A 26,862-nucleotide genomic window follows, 5' to 3' on the forward strand; every position below is an offset into this window, starting at 1 on the left:
AATATCTCTTGCATTGAGTTTTCCTTTTTGTCTTCCCTACCAATGAAAGTTCCATGTTAACAAAATTATTCACAATTTTGAAGTCCCTGCCTCAGCCTTCACTTTTCAAGAGGAAAGAAAAAAAACCACTTGTTTTCCCTTTTCTAATGGGTATAATTTTGCTCTTTCAGTATTAGATATCTAATTTAGATGGATTTTACTTTAATAAAAACAATGCTGAAGAAACTCAGCAGGCCAAACTTTATAAAGTATTCTGTTTGACCTGCCGAGTTTCTCCACCTTTGTGATTTTAATTAATCACGGTGACTGCAAGCTTTCGTGTTTTACTATGGGTGGATTTTATGTTGGACGCAGTACAGTCAACTGTTCGGTCTCCCTGTTCTGACACCCTTTCAAAGCAGTTAATTGATTTTTCTATCCCCAGAAAATCCCACAGCAATGTGCTCAGAGATTTGGCTCTCCTGGGTTCTTTAAGCCAGCTGCAGCCATTGGACACTTGCCAGCCCTTATCCTTGCACAGTATGTTGCCATATCAGGTAACCGTCATTCCTTAACAAATTCTTTTTTTTCCTTATTCCTGTCAAGTGAATATTTGAAATTTCACATCTTAAATGCTTCTTTGTGTTTCATTGACTTTGCTGTTTACTTGTGTCAGTTTCCTTCCCTTTTGGAGACTTAACATATGAAATCTCAGATAAGGTACTCAGAGGTAATATAATGGATAAACTAATCTGGTCCTTTGGGCAATCCAGGATGGTGACACCATCCCAGAATAAAAGTAAATAGTCTGCGGATCATTCTTCATTATGAAGAGACATGAATTTTGAAGATTTTGAGGTGAAGCAGTAAGTTGACACAAAAATGTTGGAGAAACTCAGCAAGTCACGCAGCGTTATTTATGTAACAAAAATAAAGATACATAACCAACGTTGCGGGCCTAAGCCCTTCATCAAGAAGTATCTTGATACTTCGCTATCCGAAAGAAGAGCGTTCCTATGAAACCTTTCGTGAGCCAAAATGGTGCAAAGCAAAGAAACAATTACCATTAATTTACACGGGAAAACATTTTGAGCATTTCCAGACCCATTGCCCCGAGCTCTCCTCGTCAGCCCGCTGAGCGTTATTTTAACTTTTTGCCTCTTTTCGTACAAACGAAAATCCTTCTCGGATTTCTTTCTGTTAGTGGAGAAAGGTACTAATGTAAAAGCAAAGTGGAGTTAAGCCGAACATTTTAAAAGCAGGGATACTTGTACCTTGATATAGGGCTCAGGCCCAAAATGTTATGTTTCTTTAACTCTACTACAATAAGAACACGGTGTTACTTACTGAGTTTTTCCAGCATTTTTGTGTAAACTAAAATCACAACATCTGCAGATTTTCTTTTTAACTAAAGCAGTAAGTTTATAGAAATCTTGGTTTACTTCAACCCAGATCTATTTTCTGCCACTGAAGCCACAAATTTTCTTGCAAGTGCTAATGAAGATGAACTCCATCCAGTGAACATTCTGTAGTGCCAGTTTATCGGTGAACATGAAGGTGAAAGGAGTAAATCCTATAATAACTATTGTGGAATTTGGACACTTTCTTCCATCCATCTTGGGGTTCAATGAATATACTATAAATATAATCTTTATTGCGTGACCACTCTAAGAAAAATGCAAAGATCCACATCAATTGCTGGGCATGGTCTTGTTTGAACATAAAAAGGCTTTGACTTTGTTAATCTGTGAAAAGTAATCAAATTTGGGTGGACTCGAAATTCAAATGTATTTTGGAGCCTGGGTTGGGAGAATACTGCAATACTTTTCTCTCTCTCTTCCTCATCAATGTATTGCACAGGTTTACTGCAGAAAAGATGCATGAAAAATTATGTGATCATTGCATCCACTTGAGAATCGAGCCATTCTATCATTGGTCTTCAAGCCGAATTATGCAGGAGACGTTTGTTTGTGTACGTTTGTCAACTGTGTCCCATTTTCAAGTTGAGAAAGTAGGCCTTAAACTAAACATCTGCAAGGTCATCTAACTATGTGATTTTCCTTCCCAGTCAACTCCTTCCCCCCCCCCCCACCCCCAAACAACGAACAAAAGTCCACAAAGAGACACTAGAAAACTTAGAGCCATTTGCTGATCCCAAAAGGCATCTCATTGAAAGCAGGTGTTAATGATGAAGTTCGACGCTGCCTCCCAAGCACCAGCGAAGCTTTCTGGCCTTAGAAAGAAAAGTGTTCAAAGATCGTTACCTCAGATCTGACAAAAAAAAACCAAGCTTGTGGTACTTTGGGTTGTATTGTTGTTGCCCACTGTACACTTTGAGACATGGGGCTGCTTATAGTGGCCACCTCAGTGTAATAGAAAGATATTGTTAATATTGACTGCAAAATGCTCTTGACTAACAGGAGAGGTGAACCAACATCAGTGTCACTTCCTAGGTTAACATTCCCAGTATCTAGTTATGGTCAGTAGTTTCCAGTGGGCTTTATTCACTTAACTGATACCAGACTCCACAAAAGACTCAATACTCCAAGCTTCTCGCAGCAACAGATTTCAGGCTATTCCAGAAACCTCAGAGGTTTTTTTTAAAAATTAAAGTAAAGTCCTTACCAACATGTGGTAATCTCTGGTACAAAATCTTCTTAAAATGGAGGAGCAGAATTCTGGATGGCAACCAAGAACCTTGAATTTCTATATTGGAAGCAAATAGAAACCCAACAAAAACAACACCATCTGGCCCACCTGGAGCAGAATATATGTCTCATTGACCACTTATCACATGCCGCTGAACCAACTGGAATAAAAGCCTCAACCTCAAGGAGCTACTTAAAAAGTGAAGAAATTAGAGCTTGGATATTTAGATACAATAAAACCCTCGGTATCCAACATCTATAGGGATTGGTAGATGCCGGATAAGTGTTACCACTAGGGGGCGCCAAATTTTACAATTATCTTTGCAGGTTGCTTGAATTCCAGATTATGGGTTTTTTACTGTAGTTTTACAATCATGAGATCTTTGGCATAAGGATTGTTTTGGATTCCAGGTGATACTGCTATTACAAGTTATGCTATGGATGGTGTTCAGAGTTGTCTGGATCGTCTTAGCTTTTTCCAAAAAATTTATGCTTTTTTTTTTTTGCAGGTGCCATTCAATGCAGTGGCTCTACACGTATTACACTGTGATGTGACTCCCACTCATATCTTGTATGCAAGCAATGCCAGTTTGGTAGGTCTCTGCAGAATACCAGGTGATGTCATTTCCAATGCAGATGGCCCTGTGTTGCTCTCGCAGTCTCCAATATGTGATTGCTTTGGTGTTGGTAAGTTTTGAGAGGGTCTTGCATCACTTGGCATGCTACCAGTCAAAAGGACATTAATCACAATCCAATTCCAGCTCATAGTCAGAAATAAAAGGAGGAAGGTGAGATATTTTAAAACTTGGTGTAAGATAACCACCAATAGTAAGACTCAGAGATCAGCTCAAGTTTGTTGATCATTTACAATTGGTACACTCTTGCATACGTTCAGACCATTGAAAGTCACTTCCTTATGTGGCAATGATGAAAAGTACATTATATGTTATGTGATCAAATTTGGCAGTATTTTCCCCCAAAGAGGAATGTATTCATATGAGTCGGCCAAAGGAACTGGAGCTTGGTTTTCTCCAAATTGGCTCCCTATGGGAATGCATCACCCCTTTAGTATGGTGGGTCAGAGTCGGCCTAAACTTTCTGTTCGTATCAGGTGTTAGATGTCTGCAAGAATGTTATGAACTAAGCAAAGCTGTGAAACAAGCCTGTTATAATGAGTGCTTTTAAGTGCACATCTTATAAAGGCTAGCCAGAGGTTACTTCCATAGGTGTGTTTATCATTGAAATGTGGGCAAAAGGACTTGGCCATTCATTTGCCCATCTTCTGGTTGTCATTCCAGCAGATTGCCTTCACTATCAATGGTTCAGGCACCTGAACTACTAAATGGTGGGAGACATACTGCTTTCTGGCCATTGAAATCTACCTTTGTCACAAATGTCCTTCAGAACCACCATCCTGAATATCCTAGGTGTGGATCTGGATAACATTGTTTTCCACTACTTTATTTGTTCTGTGTGACATTTCTCCTTTTGCAGATTGTGAATCTCTCAAAATAATTAATTTAACCCACTCTGCTGCTGCATTGACTTTCTCAGGTTTGCAGATAGGAGCAGAGTCCCAGACTTGGAGCAAACACAATAACCCAAGTTACCAAATTGATGGAGGTTGGTGCCAATATACTTGACAACTTCCTTCAGCTGAGATTTTTGAAACTAACTCAATCTTATTGAGGCAAAGGTCAAGGAATGATCATCACATTTTAATTGATTTAATTTTAAAAAAGTGTCTGATTGGAATCATTTATTGAATTTGCAAGGCAGTTAAGGGGATTATAGTCCAAGAACAAGCTAGAAATTACTAACTTTAAGAAATTAATCCGACAAATAGACTAGAAAAGTAACGTTGCTAAAGTACTACACAGAACTTTTATATTACCAGGCATTTAGCAAGTATGGTTGTAAAGACTTTGTGTCATATGAAGCCTACCCAACAACTGGGGACTAGCCTCTACAGGACATAACATGCTGGAAGAAGCAGTAAGAGTAACCTGGTGAGCTAAATCAGTTGAAAGAACCAGAAAGTCTCCTTTTTGGGTTCAAGGATCCGATGTGAAAGCAATTTCAACCAGCTTTCCATTTGGATATTTACCCTCAACACCAAAGTGGCTTTAAATCTCACTTCAAGGCTTTCTTGAAGGCTGTTTTTTTTTCTCCTCTAGTCTGTCCAACTGTTTAAGGGTATCGCTTTTCCTCAAGTGCATGGAATATAATGGCAATAAAGTGAACAGATTAAGTCAGGCCCAACTTGCACTTTAGAAATTTGGATGTGCTGCATTTGGGTCTGATTTTTTTTGATCCCCTCTCCATAGGAATCATTCGTGGGATTAACCTGGAAAAGAGGTTGTATTACATACTGACTCCCGTTCCTGTGGCAAAACTGAAGCAGGTTAATTGCTTGCTTGTGGGGGCAGTCTCCATCCCTCATTGTGTCTTCAAGAACCAAGTAAGTGGATGCCTAGGAAGGTGACTTGTGGGTGGCCACTGGGCTGTGCAGTGAGGGTTCACTTGTCTGGGTTAATAATGAGGGTCCACTTGTCTGGGATAATAATGAGGGTCCTTCATGGGTCATTCTGTTGTGCAAGGAAACTCATAAGCTCATGCTGGAATATTCTTGATGCTTGGGTTTGAAATGATTACTTTGAATATAGTCATGTATAATTGTCCATTGGTAATTTATTTGGTGGGGTATTAAATGAGTGAAGATGATAATGGGCCCTTTCAGCCCATGTGCCCTAAATACAGCAATTAACCTACACTCCCAATACATTTTTGAAGGGTGGGTAGGATACAAGAGCACGTGGATGAAGTAGTATTGTGCTAACTGTGCGGCTCCTACACTGCTATTTATTGAGGGTTTTTGCTGATACATGTTAGAAGTATGTAATTGAGTAAATTACACTGACTGTGTGATGAATGATTGGTTAGTAGTTCAAGAGGTATTCATGTGTCAGGGATGATTGAATCTTATTACGGAAAGAAAGAGTGCTGTTATTTGAATAAGAGTAACTCGGTGATCCTGGTGTGGGTTGAGAAATGGAAGGGAGGATGAGGAAAGAGAACAAACAAGAGAAAGTCCAAGTCCACAAACAAATGGTGTGCCGTTGATGTAAGTTGCTTTTTTTTTACGGCATTGTGCCAACCTAGGAGTACATACAAAGAACCAGAGAATGAATAATTCAATAGTAAAACATGAAAGTTTGCGGACACTGTGGTTGAAGTAAAAACACAAAGCTGGAGAAACTCAGCAGGTCAAACAGTGTCCTTTATCTAGCAAAGATAAAGATTCATAAAGAAATGTGGCAGCATGGTTAGCGCAACACTGTTACACCACCAGCAATCAGAACTAGGATTCGATCAGTTCTGCCCTACGTCATTCTTCCTATGTCAGCATGAGTTTCCTCCGGGGCTCCACTTTCCTCCCACCCTTCAAAATGTAGGTCAATTGGGTGTAATTGAAAGGGCCTGTTACCATGCTGTATGTCAACATTTATAAATGTAAAATTTACATAATCAACATTTTGGCCTTGAGCCCTTCATCAAGGTACTTTGATGAAGGGCTGAAGCTTGAAACGTTGGATATCAATCTTTTATCTTTGCCGTGATTTAATTCAATAGTGAGGTGTGTCAAAATCAGCAGTAGTTTTAATGCATATTTTCTGAAGATGTTGATAAGTTAATGAAGATCATTAACTTTTCCCCCTCAGGCTTGCAATTTTTTTTCTGAAATTATTGGAAGATTTTGGGCTTGCTGTTTTATTTCCAATTCCAGCAAGTCATGTATTGCCTTTATTCCTGATATCGAGTGTAAAATCCTAAGTTTGTGGGTAAATCTTTTCCACCTGCCTATGGTTATGGATGACATAGGCACTTGCTGCTGCACCTTCTGTCATCACCTCATGGCTCATTATTTTTGTGTGTTTGGTTGGGATGAATCACTCAGATGTGTTGAAGCAGAGAAGGTGGGATTAATGCTAGTGAGGACATTTGGTGGTACTTTTTTTTCCCCTCACACACTTTCTGCCGTTCATTGAAGACAAAGTGATTGATAAGAATGGGAGAGAAGCTATAGTAATTCAGAAGTTTGGATTTTGCTATTCAATCGAGAAAAACTAGAGGCTGGAAGACAGCCTCTGCCAAATCCCCTTTCTGACTTGTTTTGTTTCCCTTTCAGACTGGTGTGACAGGAGAGGTGCCGTACTTGACAGCCGATTATTCTTTCACTCTCTCAGGAGCTGGAAAGATCAAAATCTGTATTCCTTTGAGGAGGAATGAGTATTCTAAAGCTGTGTCTTAATGGAAACGAATACCTATTTAGGGTTAAGTAAGGGAAAGGGTTGACACGCAATGTTTTGTAACGTGGTTTAATAGGCACTGCACCTTGGGGTTGGGGAATGAGAGTTTAATACACATTGGGAATTGAATGGTGTATATAAAAGCCTGCAGATTCTTTATAAAATTTGTTTTGGCTGTGTTCTGTTTATACTTCCCCTCCCCACCCCCTACTTTTCCTGCGTCAGGTTGTCATTCTGTCCAGAACCGGATGGGAATTCTTGACTTTAAAGTTTGGAACCAAATGTTTGTTTTAATACAGGGTCACTCAGTACTATTATTTCTGGTCTGGTTTTATTTTTGCTAATGTGTAGGCCTTGATTGCTTTATTTTTTACTGGGAGAATGTGAAAGATCCCTGGGTGCTTTTTGAAGGAAAGTGGGGTCATTCTTTCCATGGTTCTGGACAGTTTTATCTATAAAATTAAAAAAAAATCTAAAAAATGATTTGATCTTTATTGCATTGCACTACGCCGGTGTGGTCAAATTTGGTTAAGTAAGACCCCCATTTGATAAAATTCAGATGTTTGAGAGCCACAAGACATGAAAAAAATATTACTTATGTTTTTATTCTTACAGGCACATTCTGTGACAAAACTTTTATCTAAATATTAAGAAATACGTGTACATAATATTTATTCATGTATGTAGCTTTAAAACTGCTAATTTGTTGAACTAATATAATCAAAAAGTACATATCCATATATACTTGTATAATAGTAGAATTTTGTGGACCAATTTTTAGGGTAAAATTTAGAGGGTTGACTCTTACACACATTACTTTTAACTGCGTCATTTGGTGTGTCAGAAGCTGGGCAGCCAGGACCTCGGCGAGAGTTCAATGTCGGGGCTTTGGGTGCTCAGATGGGTGGGCAGCCAGGCCAAAGTGAGAGTCCCCAGTTGGGGCTGAGAGAGCTCCAGAGGGTAGGTGGTCAAGGCCAAAAATAGGGATGGTCAACTTTTTACACGGTATCAACTATGATGCAAGGGGAGGAGTGGCATTGCACGTTAGGGAAAATATCACAGCTGTGCTCAGGCAGGACAGACCAGAGTGCTTTTTTACTGCGGCTATATGGGTGGAGCTGAGGAACGGGAAAGATATGACCACCCTCATGGGGTTATATAATAGACCACCCAATAGTCAGCAAGAATTGGAGGAGCAAATCTGTAGAGAGATAGCAGACAGTTGCAGGAAACAAGGTTGTGATAGTAGGAGATTTTAGCTTTTCACATTATTGACTGGGGCTCCCATACTGTAAAAGGGGCTGGATGGCTTGGAGTTTATCAGATGTGTTCAGGAAAGCTTCTTTTGGTTGTGACCAATTGGAGGGCAGTGCTGCAGGCCTCGTGCAGCCTGCTGGATTGTTGCATTCATCCTTCATTTTGTGAGGCCCCGTGGGGAAGCTGCGAAGGGCCACTACACGACACCCCCCCCCCCCCCTCCAGAACTGGCAATGTTGTTATTCTTGGAAGGCTGGCCTCTTTTGCCGGGGGATGGGGGGGAGGGTGGTCAATTGGCTGGGTAATATCCAAATGGTCTGGTTTAAATGTTTCCCAAGAATGTGCAGGGGGAGAGACGTCGACAGGTCTCTGCACCCCACCACTGATGATAATGACAGTATTGCTCACCGGGGGTGTCTTTTGTCCTCATGGCTGGTTGTTCATTTGGTCAGTGGTTGGGATTTTGCTGCTGCTTTTGCTTGCCTACATGCTGCAGTGCATTGTGTGATGGACATGGACGTCTCGTGGTGTGCGAAGGCTGTTTCTCTCTCAGCCGACAGGGAGTCCACTTTCTCTGGGCAAACTGTGCCTCAATTTGCCTGAACCACACTTTGGGCTGTGTTGCCCAGAAGTTTCAAAGTCAGCATGTTGATTGAAGAGTCTGCCTCCATCGCTGGGTCCAGAATACCAACTGAACCAGCAGGGTCACCACTGTAGCTAGCTGCTACCCGCTATTGCTCTGCAGAGCCTATAGTGCAGGAGAGGTTATAGCTGCATGCAGGTTAGCTCAGAAAGAACGACACAGAGCTTTATTGGACTCACAGCCCTGCTTTTATTCTCAAACTGAGGGGCGTAGTCAAAACCTCAGCACTGATTGGTGTGTTTGCAATCAGTTTTCCCTAATAGGCCAGTTAAGCTCTTTTGGTAGTGGCCAATTGGAGGGCAGCGCTGCAGGCCTTGTGCAGCCTGCTGAATTGTCACATTCATCCTTCATTTTGTGAGGCCCCGTGGGGAAGCTGTGAGGGGCTGCCACAGTACCAACTAGAGAGAGTGCAGTACTGTATCTCTTAATGGGAATGAGACAGAAGTACTGTATGTGTAGAGGAACATTTTGGGTCCAGTTATCATAATGCCATTAGTTTCAAATTAATTATGGAGGATAGGTCTGGGCCTCTGGTTGAGGTTCTAAATTGGAAAAGGCCAGTTTTGAGGAAATGAGGAAGGATCTAGAATGCATGGATTGGAATAAGTTGTTTTCAGGCAGATGACTTGGAGACATTATGGACTGCATGCAGGTCAGTGGGACTAGGCAGAATAATGTTTGGCACAGACTAGAAGGGCCAAAGGGGCCTGTTTCTGTGCTGTAATGTTCTATGATTCTATACTATAACTGAATTCTCCCATGTAATTAGGAAGGCAAAGTGGTGATACACATAAAGAATCCACTGACACCTATGAAACACCAGTCACTCAAGGCACGGGTCACGGTATTCAAACCATAACTGATTATGTCGACCTTGCGGGTCAGTGACAATGATGCCTCCCTGACAGGTTGAATACCTTCTATACACAGTTTGATTTAAAAGAAAACATGACAAGACACTAAGGAAAGCATTCCCCCCCCCATACACCACTGCCTTGAAGAAAAGGTACCCTGCACAATCATGGCTGAAGTGAGGCTGTTCCTACCCAGGGTGAACCCACACAAAGCAGCAGAACCAGACAACGTACGTGGACAGATGCTGAAGGAGTCTGCGGCCCAGCTCACGCAAGTCCAAGCAAACATCAACTCAATGCAGCATCCCGCTGCCCAAGAGAGCAATGGCAACTGAGCTAAATGATTACTCCCTGGTGAACTGACTTGAATCATCACAAAATGCTTTGAGGTGCTGGTAATGAACGCATCAAATCGCACTTTTCAGCAAATTTGGACCTGTGCCGGTTTGCCTACCGTCTACACTGGTCTGCAAATTACACTACTGTGAGACTCCACTGAGAGAATGATGCCTCGTACGCCAGCTTGTTGTTCATTGACTCCAGCTCAGCCATCATATCTCAGAGGCTGATGGATAAACTGACATCACTGGGACTCAATAGCCCTCTCTGCAACTGGGTATTGGGCTTGTATCCGGGTTGGTAGCAAAACCTCAAGTCCTTTCAACTCTGTGTACTCAGCCCCCTACTGTTCACACTGCTGACTAATGCCTGCACTGCCAGATTCAGTTCAAACGGAATTATCACATTTGTGGATGATACAACAATAGTTGACTTCAAATGCAACAATGATGAGTCAGCTTACAGAGAGGAGGTTGAGAGGCTCGTCATATGGTCCGAGAACAACAAACCGAGTTTCAATTTGGATAAAACAAAGGAGATGATTGTGGATTCAAGAGGACAAAGGTCGACCACTCTCCACCACACATCAATGACTCTGTCGTGGAGAAAGTTGAAAGCACAAAGTTCCTTGATGTTCAATATAATATACAACCTATACTGAACCCATAAACATCACTTTCTAGGAGGTTGAGGAGGGCAGGCCTACCAGCCCCCATCTTGAAAAGATTTCACAGGAGCACAGAGTACCCAGTCTGGCTGCGTTATGTGTGGTAAGGGTAGCTGCAAACCATCGGACTGGAAGTCAATACAGAGGATCACTAGAACGACCCCAAGATCACTGGGGTCTTCCTTTCCTCATTCACAACATTCACCAGGGGCCCATATCTTTTTAAAAAAAAATCTTGAAAATATCCTTTCAAATCGTACAATTTTCTAAGTACTCCAACAAATTAACTGAGGATTGAATTGGTGAAACTGCTTTATTTAAATCAGGGAAAGTCTGAAGTTTAGAATGCAGGGCAATCTCCCGGAAACTTTTCTGTTGCCTTTTTAAGAGCCTGAAAGCTTCAGCCTATTTAATCGTCTCCGTATGGTGATTCTGGCTGCTGTCGAAAGACTTGGCACAGGAATAAGGCTGCACAGTGGCAGAAAATACGGGCACTGCATGTTTGTGGCTGGGGTGAAAATTCCATCTGAAATATTTGAGCTTCTTCAGACAGACCCCGTTAAGGTAAACAGATATCAGAGAGGAAATTAATCTGCAGTCTGGTCAGAGGAACAAGGCTCGGTGGTAGCACACGAGACGCAGACAAACTTCTTCATGCAGAGGGTGCTCAGGCTGTGGAAAGGTGTTACAGGGCTTTGGAATCTCTTGCTGCCATGGTGATGGTCATTGTGCGGGTGATGCTGGGGAGCGTAATATTCTATATTGTGATCGGATATCAGCTGCAATGAAGTGGGCCAAGTAAGGCAGAAGAGAAAAGCTACAGGGAAAGCAATTTTGAAAAAAGGAGAGGTGAAAATAAAGGAGCAGCAAAGAAGGAGCAGCTCGGGAAAAGGAAGATACAGAAAGAAGGATAAAGGAGATGCAAAATACGAAGATAAAAAAGAAGAAAGCAATAAAAGCAAGGCATTGTGAGAATAAACGTGGTGAATGAGAAGTATACAGGTAGGCTAAAAGGGAAAGGAACAAATGAGAGCAGCAAACTGAAAGGCTATGGTAAAGTAAAATAACATGAGAAAGGCTGACAAAAATATAGACTGAATAGATTTGAGTGAAAAAGGGGCAGGAAGAGGGAAGACAATCCCAGGGAAGGTCAATGTGAGGAACTCCATCCACTGCGCTGAAGCTTGTGTACATTTTTAGAGGTTGATGGGTGGAAAGGAAGTGTATTAAAACATCGTCTATCCATCTGGCATTTGGAGCTCGGTGCTTGGCATCATCTGCAGTGCAAAGCATGAACTCTGTCCTTTGCAAATATGGGTCCCCACCACGAAACTGGCTCAACTTCCGTCTCCGAATGCAGCCAAGTAAGTACTACAATTGATCCCTGGTAACGTGGCAATATTAGTCTTTAAGAGAATCAAGGGTATGATTTGGACTGCACTTCCTTAAAAGTGTTGGTAGCAAATCCAAATAGAACTTTCAAAGGAAATGGGTTAACTGCTTGAGAAAAAAAAAAGTTTTAATGTCTCTCGGGAAGAATTTGAGTTAATTTGATCCTTCAAAGACCTGGTTATAAAAAAAGTTGACAAACATCCTCCTCAGGTCATTTTAAGTCTTCGATGTGCATTATGTTTGAATGGTCAGATATCCAAATGTTCATTACTGATGGATTAATTTTAGTAGTAATTTGTTCAGGTAAACAGAGGTGATGAGTTCCACTTGTCATTGCATTTGTCATAGTTCAGTAACGAAAACAAGATTCAAAGGTCAATAGCTACTCCTTTGTTTTTCTTCACTTATTATTTTGCCATCAAATACATGGAAATGTTAACGTTCACTTGCAATTGCATGCATAAGCATCAAGATTAATTGCCTAATGTATGGATCAGATGATTTATTATTTACTTATTTGAAGTGTAATGAATCCCATATGGATTCTCAGCTAGATGAGCTCAGTGTGTTGGGCCATTCTGTTCTGTATTCCAGCCAGGATATTCTCCTTCCTGTTTTTGGAAAAGGGGAGAATTTCCAGGTGGTCAACACAGAGCTGCTTTTGGTTGTCGTGGAACCTCAGTTACCTTCCACTTGTAATTGCTCTGTATACACAGTGGAACAAATAACATTTCTTAATTTTCAACAAAGATTTTATTTGAAAACCCTGCCAACAGTAAAGCTCTAAAACTCTAAACAAGCAGCTGCCTGAACTCAGTAGGTCAGCAGCATCCATGGGCAGAAGCCAAGTTTTGACCCAAAACACCGGTGGTCCATTTCCCTCCGTGGATGCTGCCTGACCCACTGATTTTCAGCAGTAGTTTGTTTTTAGTTTTGGAGGTAAATTTCTCTTCCTGCTCTATCATTCACACAGGGTTAGTCAGCAGATTAAATTTTCCACTGTGGAATCCAGGAGCTTTGTTTAGATATTGGCTTAGTCCATTGATTTTTGGGGTTTTTTTTAATTGCAGTGCTATTCTTGTTAGCTGGTTCCTTTTAACACAATGTGAAGTGAATTGACAATACAAACAATCAACTTTGATTTATTTAATCCAGTTTGTAATTTTTTTATATTTTAAATCTTGCTTTATTGATTCCTGGAGCCAAATCAGTTGGTTACGAGGTAACAGAAAGCCTACAAAGCAGAATGCCCTGCTGCATATACTTGCTTCAGGAATTCGGCCCGTGAGTAAACACAGCTGGCAAATACTGACAAGGTCATTGTATATCAATGAGTTCCTCCTTTTTCTACTTGACCAATGAGGCCTGAAATAGAAACATTTTACTCATTTTTGAGTTGCTGTTTCTCTTTCCACTTTCTGGCTGCCCTACAATTTCATTGACTCTCTGGTCAAGTTCTTGCCACTGTGCAGTGAGATGCTTGAGAGCAACAATTCTGATTCCTGTTTCTTGGGATTTACCACCCCACTGAGGTATGACCAGAAGTCCTGTCAACGGTTCATTACTCTGATTAATACTAACTCGTCCTTGTGAGTTTTTTTAATTGCTTGGATGTTTCATTCTTGTTATTCTGAACCTCATCTGACTTAAATTTCATCGCCAAAAGAAATTGGAAGTGAGAAGAAACAGAAAATATGAGCAACGGAAGACTGAGCTAACCAGACAGTGAAGTCATTCTCTTCGCCTGATCTCCACCCAAAAAAGGGAAAAAAAAACAATTTTGTTTTCACCTCTTTGCCAGTGGAGGTGATTGTGCAGCTCGGGTCCAGCAGAGATCCACTTTCTCACTCAATCTTGCATGCAGCAGCCTTTCAAAAGAAATAGAAGTTCCATCCAAAATTAATTGTTTTGCCAAACATGGTTTAATTTTAAATATCTAAAGTGAGGCATATATTGAAGTCTGTACAACATAGTGATTCAATGAACTGTCCCGATAAATGGTCTCCCAAAAAATACAGATGAGTTGGGTTGAGAATAAAGTTGGTGGCTTATGCAACAGAAAGAACAAATGTGGGAGGGTGGGGTGGAGGGGGGAGAGCACTGGAAGCTCAACGACTTTCTGACAACAGGGATGTGCACAGACCCTTCTGTAATGTTGAAGCAACCATAGACCAAACACCCAAACATAACTGAGAGCCAAGAATGGAGGTACACTTTTGAAGGACTGAATGTCAGCCAATTATACACTAGAAGGAACACTTTGAAGATTTCCTCAATTTTGTGTCTGTCCTCGATGTGAGAATCTTTCATTCCATCCCACAGCAACCTATTGGGTCCAGTCTTGCTATCATTTTTGACTGATAAGAAGTTGATAGCAAAATCCTAACCAAGTGGCAGAAGAATACAAAAGCCATGTGCAAACGGCAGAAGAAGCACACACCTCACAACGTGCCAAGCTGATTGCCCTGCCAGTCACCTCCTGTCCTATCTATGTAAGAATCAATGATCCTCACATTGGCTTCATCAGCAAATAAGAACCACAGTGGAAACAAGTCATTCTTTATCCTGGAGACTGTCTAAAAGGGATAAAGAGGAATGTTTCTTGTGCACTGATTCATCAAATAGATCTTGTCAGGTGGAGTATACATCAGCAATGTAATGTGCCCTCTGATCTACTCCTGGAGAAGAATACTGCCCTAGCTCTGTCCGCAGATCACTTTGCTGAGCATATTCGCTCTGAACACATCAGTGACAGGGATCTTCCAACCATTTCAATTCTGCGCTCCATTCCCACACTGACATGTCTGTCCACGGCCTCATGAACTGCCGAACCAAGGCTACCTGTAAATTGGAGGAGCAACACCTAATATTCCGTTGGGCACTCTTCAACTGGATAGCATGAACATCGACATCTCCAGTTTCTGCTAGTCCTCTCCCCATTCTCCTCTATCCCTGTCTCCTTTCCTCTAGCTCTCCACCCCTCTCCATTCACAGAGCCATCCCCTTCCCCCTTTTTGCTGTTGTGCCCTCCCTCCCTTATCCACCTATGACCTCTTTCCTGTGGGCCTGTTGTCCTACCCTTCCCCCACCATTTTATTCAGACACTTGCCTACATTTTGTTCATACCTTGATAAAGGTCTCGGGTGTGAAACATCGGTTATGTATCTTTGCTATATAAAGTATGCTGTTTGACCTGCTGAGTTTCTCAGGCATTGTTTTCTTACTAGGGATACTACACTGGTTTCTTCTTTGGCTTGGCTTCGCGGACGAAGATTTATGGAGGGGTAATGTCCACGTCAGCTGCAGGCTCGTTTGTGGCTGACAAGTCCGATGTGGGACAGGCAGACACAATTGCAGCGGTTGCAAGGGAAAATTGGTTGGTTGGGGTTGGGTGTTGGGTTTTTCCTCCTTTGCCTTTTGTCAGTGAGGTGGGCTCTGCGGTCTTCTTCAAAGGAGGTTGCTGCCCGCCGAACTGTGAGGCGCCAAGATGCACGGTTCGAGGCGATATCAGCCCACTGGCAGTGGTCAATGTGGCAGGCACCAAGAGATTTCTTTAGGCAGTCCTTGTACCTCTTCTTTGGTGCACCTCTGTCTCGGTGGCCAGTGGAGAGCTCGCCATATAACACAATCTTGGGAAGGCGATGGTCCTCCATTCTGGAGACGTGACCTACCCAGCGCAGTTGGATCTTCAGCAGCGTGGATTCGATGCTGTCGGCCTCTGCCATCTCGAGTACTTCGATGTTGGTGATGAAGTGGCTCCAATGAATGTTGAGGATGGAGCGGAGACAACGCTGGTGGAAGCGTTCTAGGAGCCGTAGGTGATGCCGGTAGAAGACCCATGATTCGGAGCCGAACAGGAGTGTGGGTATGACAACAGCTCTGTAAATGCTAATCTTTGAGGTTTTTCAGTTGGTTGTTTTTCCAGACTCTTTTGTGTAGTCTTCCAAAGGCGCTATTTGCCTTGGCGAGTCTGTTGTCTATCTCGTTGTCGATCCTTGCATCCGATGAAATGGTGCAGCCGAGATAGGTAAACTGGTTGACCGTTTTGAGTTCAGTGTGCCCGATGGAGATGTGGGGTGGCTGGTAGTCATGGTGGGGAGGTGGCTGATGGAGGAGCTCAGTTTTCTTCAGGCTGACTTCCAGGCCAAACATTTTGGCAGTTTCCGCAAAACAGGACGTCAAGCGCTGAAGAGCTGGCTCTGAATGGGCAACTAAAGCGGCATCGTCTGCAAAGAGTAGTTCACGGACAAGTTGCTCTTGTGTCTTGGTGTGAGCTTGCAGGTGCCTCAGATTGAAGAGACTGCCATCCATGCGGTACCGGATGTAAACAGCGTCTTCATTGTTTAGGTCTTTCATGGCTTGGTTCAGCATCATGCTGAAGAAGATTGAAAAGAGGGTTGGTGAGAGAATGCAGCCTTGCTTCACGCCATTGTTATTGGAGAAGGGTTCAGAGAGCTCATTGCTGTATCTGACCCGACCTTGTTGGTTTTCATGCAGTTGGATAACCATGTTGAGGAACTTTGGGGGGCATCGGAGGCGCTCTAGTATTTGCCAAAGCCCTTTCCTACTCACGGTGTCGAAGGATTTGGTGAGGTCAATAAAGGTGTTGTAGAGTCCTTTGTTTTGTTCTCTGCACTTTTCTTGGAGCTGTCTGAGGGCAAAGTCCATGTCAATAGTTCCTCTGTTTGCGTGAAAGCCGTTAGGAGAATCCTAGCAAAGATTTTGCTTGCAATGGAGAGCAGCGTGATTCCCCTGTAGTTTGAGCAGTCTGATTTCTCGCCTTTGTTTTTGTACAGATGATGATGGCATCACGAAGGTCCTGAGGCAGCTTTCCTTGGTCCCAGCAGAGTTTGAAAAACTCATGCAGTTTGACATGCAGAGTTTTGCCGCCAGCCTTCCGGACCTCTGGGGGGATTCCATCCATAGCTGCTGCTTTGCCACTTTTCAGTTGTTCAATTGCCTTGTATGTCTCTTCCCGGGTGAGGACCTCATCCAGCTCTTGCCTTAAGGGCTGTTGAGGGAGCTGGAGCAGGACGGATTCTTGGACTGAGCGGTGGACACTGAAAAGAGATTGGAAGTGTTCTGACCATCGGTTGAGGATGGAGATCTTGTTGCTGAGGAGGACTTTGCCGTCTGAGCTGCGCAGCGGGCTTTGGACTTGGGGTGAGGGGCCGTACACAGCCTTTAGAGCCTCGTAAAAACCCCTGAAGTCGCCAATGGTTATGTATACTGGTTATGTCTATAGTAAACCCAACATTGCCCCTCAAACATTTCCAGGACAGGTACTACATCTAAGCAGGCTCAGACCTGGTCAGTACGTGGAGGGGGGTGACCGTCCAGGAACACCAGGTGCTGTAAGTTTCTGTGAGGAGCACTGGACAAAGTGATGACTCTCTGTCTGTCTTACTATACACAAAGATTAAAGAATTTCATGTATGTTGCATTCTAAAGGTAGTATTGCATGACAATAATGGAACTTTTACCTTTTTTTACCTTTACATTGGACAGTGTTCCAAGTACATGGATATAATATGTTTTTAACATCCCAGACTGTTCCCATGACTCACAGATTCCTTCAACATTCAGAAGAGTTGCGGCTGCATTTTCCCAGAAACAAAAGTTGGTTGTTTACTCCCTCCAACTGATAAAGTTGCCGAAACTTTTGAAATGGAATGTCAAGGAGAGATATTGAACACATGCAGCCCTTTGGAAATTGTTTTTAAGCACATCACTGATTCTCCAATTACTGGAGCAGCTCATTTCTTACCAACCAATATAAAGTCTTTTATTTCGTGGCAGCATTTTGTTCAGCCTGCAGGATCTAGTCGTGTCTGAACTGATTCATAAATTAAAATATTCTGCCTCTTTCCAGGCCCCTGGGATATCAGCAATCCTATCGATGGCTGGGACTGTTCAACAGAGTAGGGTGCTGTGTCTATTTTCAATGGATTGCTTGCTTTGTTACCTCTTTAATGGCTACTTCCATGGAAATAGGAACTAACCATACTGAGAAGTTATTCCTTTGAGCATGGTCTTCACTGGATATTAAGAGCTTGTGTCAACAGGACTTTTGCATTAAAGTAGGCCTTGAAGAAGGGCTCAGGCCTGAAACGTTGGTAAAATATCTTTACCTCCTATGGACGCTGCAAGACTGGCTGAGTTCACTGACGATACCACAGTAGTGGGTTGTATAAAAAGGGGTGATGAGTCAGCATAGAGGAAGGAAATTGAAAACTTGGCTGAATGGTACACCAACAACAACCTCGCATTCAATATCACCAAAATCAAGGAGCTGATTGTTGACTTCAGGAAGGGAAAACCAGAGGTGTTTAATCCAGTGATCATTGGCAGATCAGAGGTGGAGAAGAGAGCAAATTTAAGTACTTAGGAGTCTCTATTTCAAAGGTACTTTCCTGGATCTAACGCACGAATGGCATTGTGAAGAAAGCACATCAGCTCCTCTACTTTCTCAAGGTTTGACATTGGAAATCCTGGCAAATTTCTACAGATGTGTGATGGAAAATGTGCTGCCTGGCTGTATCACAGTCTGGTATGGGATACCCCTGAGTGTAAAGCTCTGCAAAAGGTAACAGACATAATCCAGGCAAAACACTCCTCACCAATGAGAACATATAGAGGGAATGCTGCCAACAGAAAGCATCAGTAATCATCAAGGATCCACACCTCCCAGCACACACCCTGTTGTCGCTGCTGCCATCAGGAAGGATATAAAGGTGCCACAAGACTCGCACCACCAGGTTCATGAACAGTTGCTACCCCTCCACCAGCAGACTCCTTAACCACAAACTCAGTCAGGAACTCACTGAAGGACAATCACTTTTGGACTTTATGGATTTATTTTCCCCTCTGTATTGCACAGTCAGTTTGTTTACATTTCTTTATTTGCTTACATGTGTACGTCGTGAACAGTTTTTTTGCACTACCGATAAGCGGTAATTTGCTTCGCCCACAGGAAAAGGAATCTCAGGGTTGTTTGTGATGTCATTCATGTACTCTGATAACTGAAAAAGCTGAATGATCCCTCTTGACATATCAACCTTAAATCTTAAATATTCCATTTGCCAATGAATCACAATCATCAGAACGCTGGTTTGTGAACCGAGTTATCCTTCATTTCTTCCATCTTCCTTTAAATGAGTGGTGGTTTGAGAGAGTTTCTCCCCTCTGCTGCATTGTTAACACCATGAGCATCTGCACTACATGCACCGCTTGGCTTAAGCTGCTCAAGAATTTGGGGTTGTCCTTTTCTCCAACACGCCTCTTTACACTGGGCTAATTTCTCGTGAACTACTCGCGTTCAGCTGTAGAATGTGCTGAATCTTCGCTTTTCCTCAATTGTAATACTGATGAGGGTGAAAAGTTAAACCCTGCCCTTTTTTCTCAAACTATAAAGTGGCCACTTTTTTTTCCCCAAATGAATCGTCAAAGATGAAGAAAGCCTTTGTCTGAGGCTGTGCCACAGTGGCCAGTCTTCCACTGAGTGCCACCCTCGGCAATCCCACAGTCCCACTCTTTCAGCTGATGAATGCAGTTCTCTGTCCAGGGAGAAGGAGGCCTCCAGGCCGTCCTTTAATGCCTCTTGCGTTAGCCCTCTGCACTGGGACAGTGGATCAGCATACTGATGCAGTAGTCTGTATACCAAGGAGGACTGAGCCCTTGCTCTCTGACTGCTGGAGCTAAGAGATAGATTAGGAATGTTCCTTGCCGATTGTCTTGGAACAATGCAAGATGTTTCTTTACTGGAAGAAACGTGGAGCATATGAGCTGGAGAGCTTGCCAGCATTGGAGGAATATGACGGGTCCATGGCAGAGCGATATATATGGTCCTCCACACTGGATATTCTGGATGAATTAGATGACGGTAGGCACAATTTATATTGCAGAGCATCCTGTCAAAAGAAACAAATTTATAGAGGCATTTTAATGCAAGGAGCTTCAGGCAGGAGCAGATGATTAGTTTTGGAAAGATCAGGATGGCAAAAACAAATGTTCAGGAAAGAAGATCAGGCTGATTGGTATAGGGTTAGGTCAATTTTGCTGTCGCTGTTTAGACTTGGGCTTGAATAGAGGGTTGGGTCAAACCAAGGTAGCTTTTTAAGTCAGTGCAGCTTAGCCAATGCTTAGTCTTCATATGATTGCTGCTGCAACATCCTTTTGAATCACCCAACTGTTGTTGGGATAATACTGTGTATGCAACTGATTCTTGCGATCACTGAGCTGCCTTCCAGCTGCCGTTGCTTTGTTTAAAACACAGTTGCACAAGGCAGCAAACCTTGAGACCTCCTTCTGGTTGGTGACAGGAAGGACAGTTGGCCTTGAGTGAATAGGATCCCTTGCAATGGTTGACCCTAGCATATGAATTTTGAGGTTATCGGAGCAAAATGCTGGCCTAAGTGGATCCTTATCCCAGGTCACCATTTGTGTGTCAAGGCTCAAACTGGCAATTAAATTTTGCGAGGTATTGATAAGGGTCTGAATCTGTTTCAGCACAGTTGGGGACCTGGACACAAAGTGAAATTTACATAAGATGCATTCATTGTATGATCTGAACATAACTTCATTCTGGGATTATGTTCAATGTGACAAAAATGTCCTGTTGTAATGGAGCGAGAACACAAGATGCTCCACCAATATTGTTACGATTTAGTAAATTGTCGCAATAATAATAAAGGAGTTGGATCTGGTCATAAATAACAGAGAGGCATGGTTTTTAAAAAATACTGAGCTCTATATTTACTCTTCAATTCTGTCACACAATGCCCTAGTAATACAGCAATTTCAAGTTCTCCAAGATTCTCTTCCCATCCCAGCCAGAACATTTATTTCCTTGGTCTTTCGCAGAACTTTCCATCGAATAGCACCATGTGAATAAATCATTCGCATGGATTGCAACAAGAAGACTCACACCCGGCATCTTCTTAAAGCAACTTTTTCAACAACACCCACATCTTTGGAACTTGTATTTTAAAATTTGCTTCTTTCACAGAAATTATAGCCCAAACTTAAAGATTAAATTGATCACTTAATGTCTGAGAAAAGGGTCAAGAATATCCATCCTCATTTGTGGAATTGATTGAAGTATATTTTTGATTGTCAGCTTTCTCTTGTAACTTAATCATTTGATAAATGTTTGATTACAGTTTTGAAGATAATTGAATCAGTGTGTCTACAAATTGATAGATGATGGCTTCGATCAATATTGAGAAAGGAAGAGTGACCATTTCACGTCAACAGTAGCAAGCTGTTTATTGCTTTTTGCTACTTGACGAGCAGGGTACATATGAACTAAGGGGAAAATGAGTAAAACGCAGAAGTCTGCAGATGCCACGGTTGAAGTAAAAACAGTGCTGGAGAAACTCAGAAGATCAAATAGTGTTCTTTATATCACAAAGATAAAGATACATAACCAACATTTCGGACTATGAGAAAAATGCCTGTTCCATCATTTTTGATAATCTTATTCTTTACTGTTTAAACATCTTGTTGAGCAGTTAAAATTCAATGTGGAATAACTCTTTTTCCAGAGATGACCAGCCTTGAATTGAACCATGATGCAATTAAACTGTGAAATAAGATGGGACTTTATCTAAACATAGAAAATACCTGCTAAGGTTAGATCTTGACTATTGCAGGAATCCAAATGCAAATAGTGAGAGTGAAAGAAACTGCAGAAAGAGTTGTATCTTCCTGAACTGTTACCTTGGTCAGTGTGTGGAATGTTGTGAATCTGCCTCCCGTTTAGTGAGTGGGCCTGTTGTTATGATCGGCATTACACTATGAACATCTACCTTTGCTCGCCTTGTGCCTGAAACAGTTAACAGTCCAGTCAGAGTCACAGTTACAAAGGGCACTGTCTTTGTGCTGACTGCAGTGACTCCTCCTGCTCCTTATGATATTTTGCCACCTCCACTGAAGCAGATGAATAAGCTTATTGTTTTCTCAACTCCAGCCTGCAAATCTGATGCTCTAGTATTTTACTAAGCTCTTTGATAGCAATTGTTTTGACCATTGCTTCACTTGCAAGCAGTATCTACAATGAGTTGAAGCAATATAACTGAGAGATGGAGGTGTGTGGGTTTCCTGAAATGGTACTTGCTTCTTTTTATCTGCATCTGCAGCTTCTATCTATCCCTTGTTACCTCGAGACTTGACCATCCCAGTGTACCCCTGTCGGTGTCCAACATTCAACTTATATCTATCCCTTGTTACCTCGAGACTTGACCATCCCAGTGTACCCCTGCCAGTGTCCAACATTCAACTTCTATCTATCCCTTGTTACCTCGAGACTTGACCATCCCAGTGTACCCCTGCCGGTGTCCAACATTCAACTTCTATCTATCCCTTGTTACCTCGAGACTTGACCATCCCAGTGTACCCCTGCCAGTGTCCAACATTCAACTTCTATCTATCCCTTGTTACCTCGAGACTTGACCATCCCAGTGTACCCCTGCCGGTGTCCAACATTCAACTTCTATCTATCCCTTGTTACCTCGAGACTTGACCATCCCAGTGTACCCCTGCTGGTGTCCAACATTCCAAGTCCCAAAAATATTATTGTCATTCAAAATTCTCTTGGCTGTTTCTTAATTCTCATGATTTAATTCACCCCTGTGCTTACAGAACCTTCAATGACTCCCAATTAAACAATGCAAACATTTTAAAATTCTCACCCTTATTATCCTAAAAGCCTCCACTTCAACCGCATTTGTAGGACCTGATGTAAAATCTTATGTGACCATACATTAATTTCTCTGTAAAGCACCATGGGAAGGTGTACTGTGAATCGCTACAAATTGAAGTTGTTGGATAATTGGGACTCAAAGCATGCAGGTTTGGTGATGCAGTTAAATTTAAATTTGATTTACAGCTAGTAGAAGATGATTCTGTCTATTTAAACCCGTACTGCCCCATTACACCCAAATTAACCTAAACACTATACGTTCTGAATGGTGGGAGGAAACTAGAGTACCTGGAGGTAACCCACGCAGACACGGGGAGAATGAACAAACTCCTTCCCGCACAGCACCGGATTCAAACCTGGGTCACTGGCGCTCTAATAGCATCACACTAACTGCTGGGTTGAGGCATGGCTGGAGCAAGAAGATTGGAGCAGGAGATGACCAATCAGCCCCTTAGGGTTGTTCAATATCATCTGTGCAGACCTCAACTCCTCTTCTGAACCACTCAGCATCAGAATTTATTGTCATCAATATTGTTGTTTCGCGACAGCATCACAGGCATAAATATTGCTCTAAATTACTTAAAAATAAATAAATTAATACAAAAAGAAGAGAAAATTAGGGTGTGTCTGTGGACCATTGTCCATTCAGAAATATGATGGCAGAGGGAAAAAAAATCTGTTTTTTGTACCATTGGGTGTTTGTCTTCAGGCTCCTGTACCTCCTTCTGGATGGTAGCAGTGAGAAGAAGGCATGGGCTGTGTGGTGGGGGGTCCTTGAGGAAAGAGGCTGCTTTCTCAAGACACCACCCCTTGAAGATGTCCTCGATGGAGTGAAGGCTGATGCCCACGATGGCATTGACCAAGTTCACAACTCACTGTGGTCTTTTCCTGACCTGTGCATTGATACCTCCATACCAGACAGTGATGCAACCAGCCAGAATGCTCTCCACGTACACCTGTAGAAATTTACAAGTCTTTGTTGACCTACCAACTTTCCCCTGATGCCAATTCTTCAATCTTTTTATATTTTTATCCATCACTTTAAATATATTTAATGATCCGGCCTCCACCCTTGGAGGAGAGAATAACAGATTCACTATCTTCTGACAGAAATTTTTTTTATGCTCTAATTTTAAATGACTGACCCATTATTTTTAACTATAACCCCTTGTTCACGAATCTCATGAGTGGAAACATCTCAAGTTCAAGTTGATTATCATCTGACCAAACTTGTATAACCCAACGAAATGGCATTTATCTGGAGCACAGTGCACAGACATAAACAATACAGAGCACATAATAATAATCACATGTACACATAAAGATATAATTTAAAATAAACATACATAAATATTTTGGGATGATATACTGGATTACAGTCTTGATTTTGATCCTCCTGTATCATTTCTTTGATGGAACTGGGTCATAGATACTGTGAAATTCCTCTATAATTCTTTTAGCCCTATATAAACCATTCTCTTGGAAAATGAGGAAAGGGAGACCCCAGTGAACTCAGCCATTTTGATGGCTCTCTATATTGACTTCCAGACCCATGCTTCACACCTCCTATACCACAACAATGCAGCAAAACAGGACACTCTCAAATGTTCTCCTGTAAAATGTTGTCAAGATGGGGGCTGGTAGCCTTGCCCTCCTCAACCTCCTTTGGAAGTCGAGAATGCACCTTCCTAACTAATGTGGAGCTGTCGTGGGACCAGGATAGGTCATCTTTTGAACACACCAAAGAAATTTGTATTCCCCACCCTCTGCATGACAGATCCATTAATGTGTAATGGAAACTGGTCGATCTTCATCCTCAAGTCCACAATCAACTCCTTTGTTAAAACATTTTAGGATCTATTATATTTGAATCAGGTTACCCCTCATTCTTCTAAACTCCAGGGAATACAAACCCAAACTGTTGAGCTAGTTTTGACAGGACCACTTTATCACAAAAGAATTATGAATATAATGATTGGGAAGGTTGGAGAACAGGTACTCATTTTGTGAAGATTTAATGTTTAAAAACTCTATCTGTGATTCTATCCCAGATCAAGATTTTTTAAAAACTTTTTATTCGTTCAAAATACAGATAGTAAATAACATATACAACAATGAACCATAAACATGAATGTTATATTTTATAGAAAAAAAGAAAAGACCCCCCCCCCCCCCCCTTCAGTCAACTCTCCTAAGGAGAGCCATAAAGAAAGGAGAAAAAAATTAAGGAAAAATTAAACATACATATTAAGATCTAATCAACGTAAATCAAAATGTAAATATTCTGAATATAACAACCACTTACTAATAAAAAAACTATAGTTATCACGTGAAACATATGTATTTTTTCCATTATTAAACAATATTTCATCTCATTATGCCATCTATTAATATCAATCATATTTGTATCTTTCCACGTACTAGCAATACATTTTTTCGCTACAGATAATGCTAAATATACAAAAGCAAGTTGAAATTTATGTAATCCAAACCTTTCAGAGGTTGCAAACTGCCCAATAAAAGTACTGTCGGATCCAAAGGTATTTTAATCTTATACAGGTATTCTAAAAACAATTGAATTTTCTTCCAAAAAGATTGTATATATATATATACATGACCAGACAGCATGAAAAAAAGTTCCAACAGAATTATCACATCGAAAACTGAAGACCATACTTTTTTAATTTTTCAGGTGTTAAGTATAATTGATGTAAAAAATTGTAATTAATCATTGCATAATGTGCATTTATCAATCTAGTTACACTATCATAACAAATATCTAACCAATCATCTTCAGAAAAAATAAAACCAATATCCGCTTCCCATTTACTTTTTGATTTATCCCAACCCTTTTTATCCATACCATCCTGTAATATTTGATACATAGATGAAATATAACCCTTCTCTGGTACCTTCATAAGAAAAGTCTCAAATTTAGTCATTTCAGGTAAAATCATATCTCTACCAAACACATGTTTTACCAAAGATCGAATTTGATAATAAAGAAACAAAGAGTTCTTATCAATACCATAATTGTAAAAATGCATCGGAAATAAATATTTCATCATCTACATTTGGGGTATAAATATTAAGTAAAGTCCAAAATTCACTAAAAATCTTACAATTCAATTTAAGAATACATCCTGCCTTTTCCTCCATTGATTGTAATTCAAAAGATAAATTCTTATGTATCAAAATTGCTACACCTTTAGCCCTGGAATTAAACGAAGAAGAATATACATGCCCTACCCAGTCCCACTTCAATTTCATACTTTCTTTGACATTCAAATCTCTTTCTTGTAAAAAAGCAACATCAATTTTCATTTTCTTAATATATGCCAAAATTTGTTTATGCTTAATTGGACTGTTTAAACCTTGAACATTAAAAGTAGCAAACCTCAACTTTGACATATCTACTACTATTACTAAAGATCAATAATATCTTTATATGAAAACTCAAATCAATGTATATAGGCCCTCCAATAATCACAAATTAAAAGCTAGATAAAATGAAAATTTAAAAAAAAATTTAAAAAAAAACTACCAAAATCCCTAAACAAAATTTGGGTGTGGATCACCCACCAGTGGCTGATGACTAATAGAACTTAGAGCAAATCTCTCCCTCCCCAGCCAAACAAAAATTAACCTCAAAATATCATAATAACATAAACAGTAATATAAGAGTAAGAAGATTCTTCTATTCTTCTATTCATCCAAGAAATTCCAAACTCAGAGATCCCATTTCAAAAGAAGTTGGACTCTTTCCATTCCCGTTTTTCCCATTTCTGCCATTTCTTCCATTTCCAGAACAACCAGATTTTTCTTTAGGAGACAATGGTGGACTGCGTCTTTGTCCTCTTATATTTAGCAATGAATCAGCAAAAATCATTGCTTCACGATCATTCTCAAAAAACCGAGATAGTCTCCATGAAACACCTTCAGCACTGCCGGATAGTGAAAAGTAGACTTATAACCTTTACGCCACAAAACTTCTTTAACTGGAATAAATCGACATCGACGTTGAATGACCTCTTGACTCAAATCAAGATTTTTAAAAAACTCTGCTATTCT

The 26,862-nt window shown here is 41.2% G+C and overlaps 1 protein-coding gene across 9 annotated transcripts in view; it reads left to right on the forward strand.

Moving 5' to 3' along the window:
- LOC138754423 (polynucleotide 5'-hydroxyl-kinase NOL9-like) overlaps nucleotides 1-7,254 on the forward strand; it is a 31,317-nt gene extending 24,063 nt beyond the window's left edge. For 8 of the 9 annotated variants that reach the window (XM_069918682.1, XM_069918679.1, XM_069918680.1 and 5 more), the window contains 5 exons: nucleotides 425-536; nucleotides 3,137-3,314; nucleotides 4,182-4,250; nucleotides 4,955-5,088; nucleotides 6,817-7,254. In XM_069918682.1, coding sequence (XP_069774783.1) covers nucleotides 425-536; nucleotides 3,137-3,314; nucleotides 4,182-4,250; nucleotides 4,955-5,088; nucleotides 6,817-6,939 — 616 coding nt within the window. In that variant the 3' untranslated portion in view covers nucleotides 6,940-7,254. The remainder of the gene's footprint in view (nucleotides 1-424; nucleotides 537-3,136; nucleotides 3,315-4,181; nucleotides 4,251-4,954; nucleotides 5,089-6,816) is intronic. The other variant, XM_069918676.1, reaches the window with a different exon arrangement.
- The last annotated feature ends 19,608 nt before the right edge of the window (nucleotides 7,255-26,862 follow it).

The sequence above is a fragment of the Narcine bancroftii genome, chromosome 2, assembly GCF_036971445.1.
Source record: "Narcine bancroftii isolate sNarBan1 chromosome 2, sNarBan1.hap1, whole genome shotgun sequence".
Taxonomy (NCBI): Eukaryota; Metazoa; Chordata; class Chondrichthyes; order Torpediniformes; family Narcinidae; genus Narcine; species Narcine bancroftii.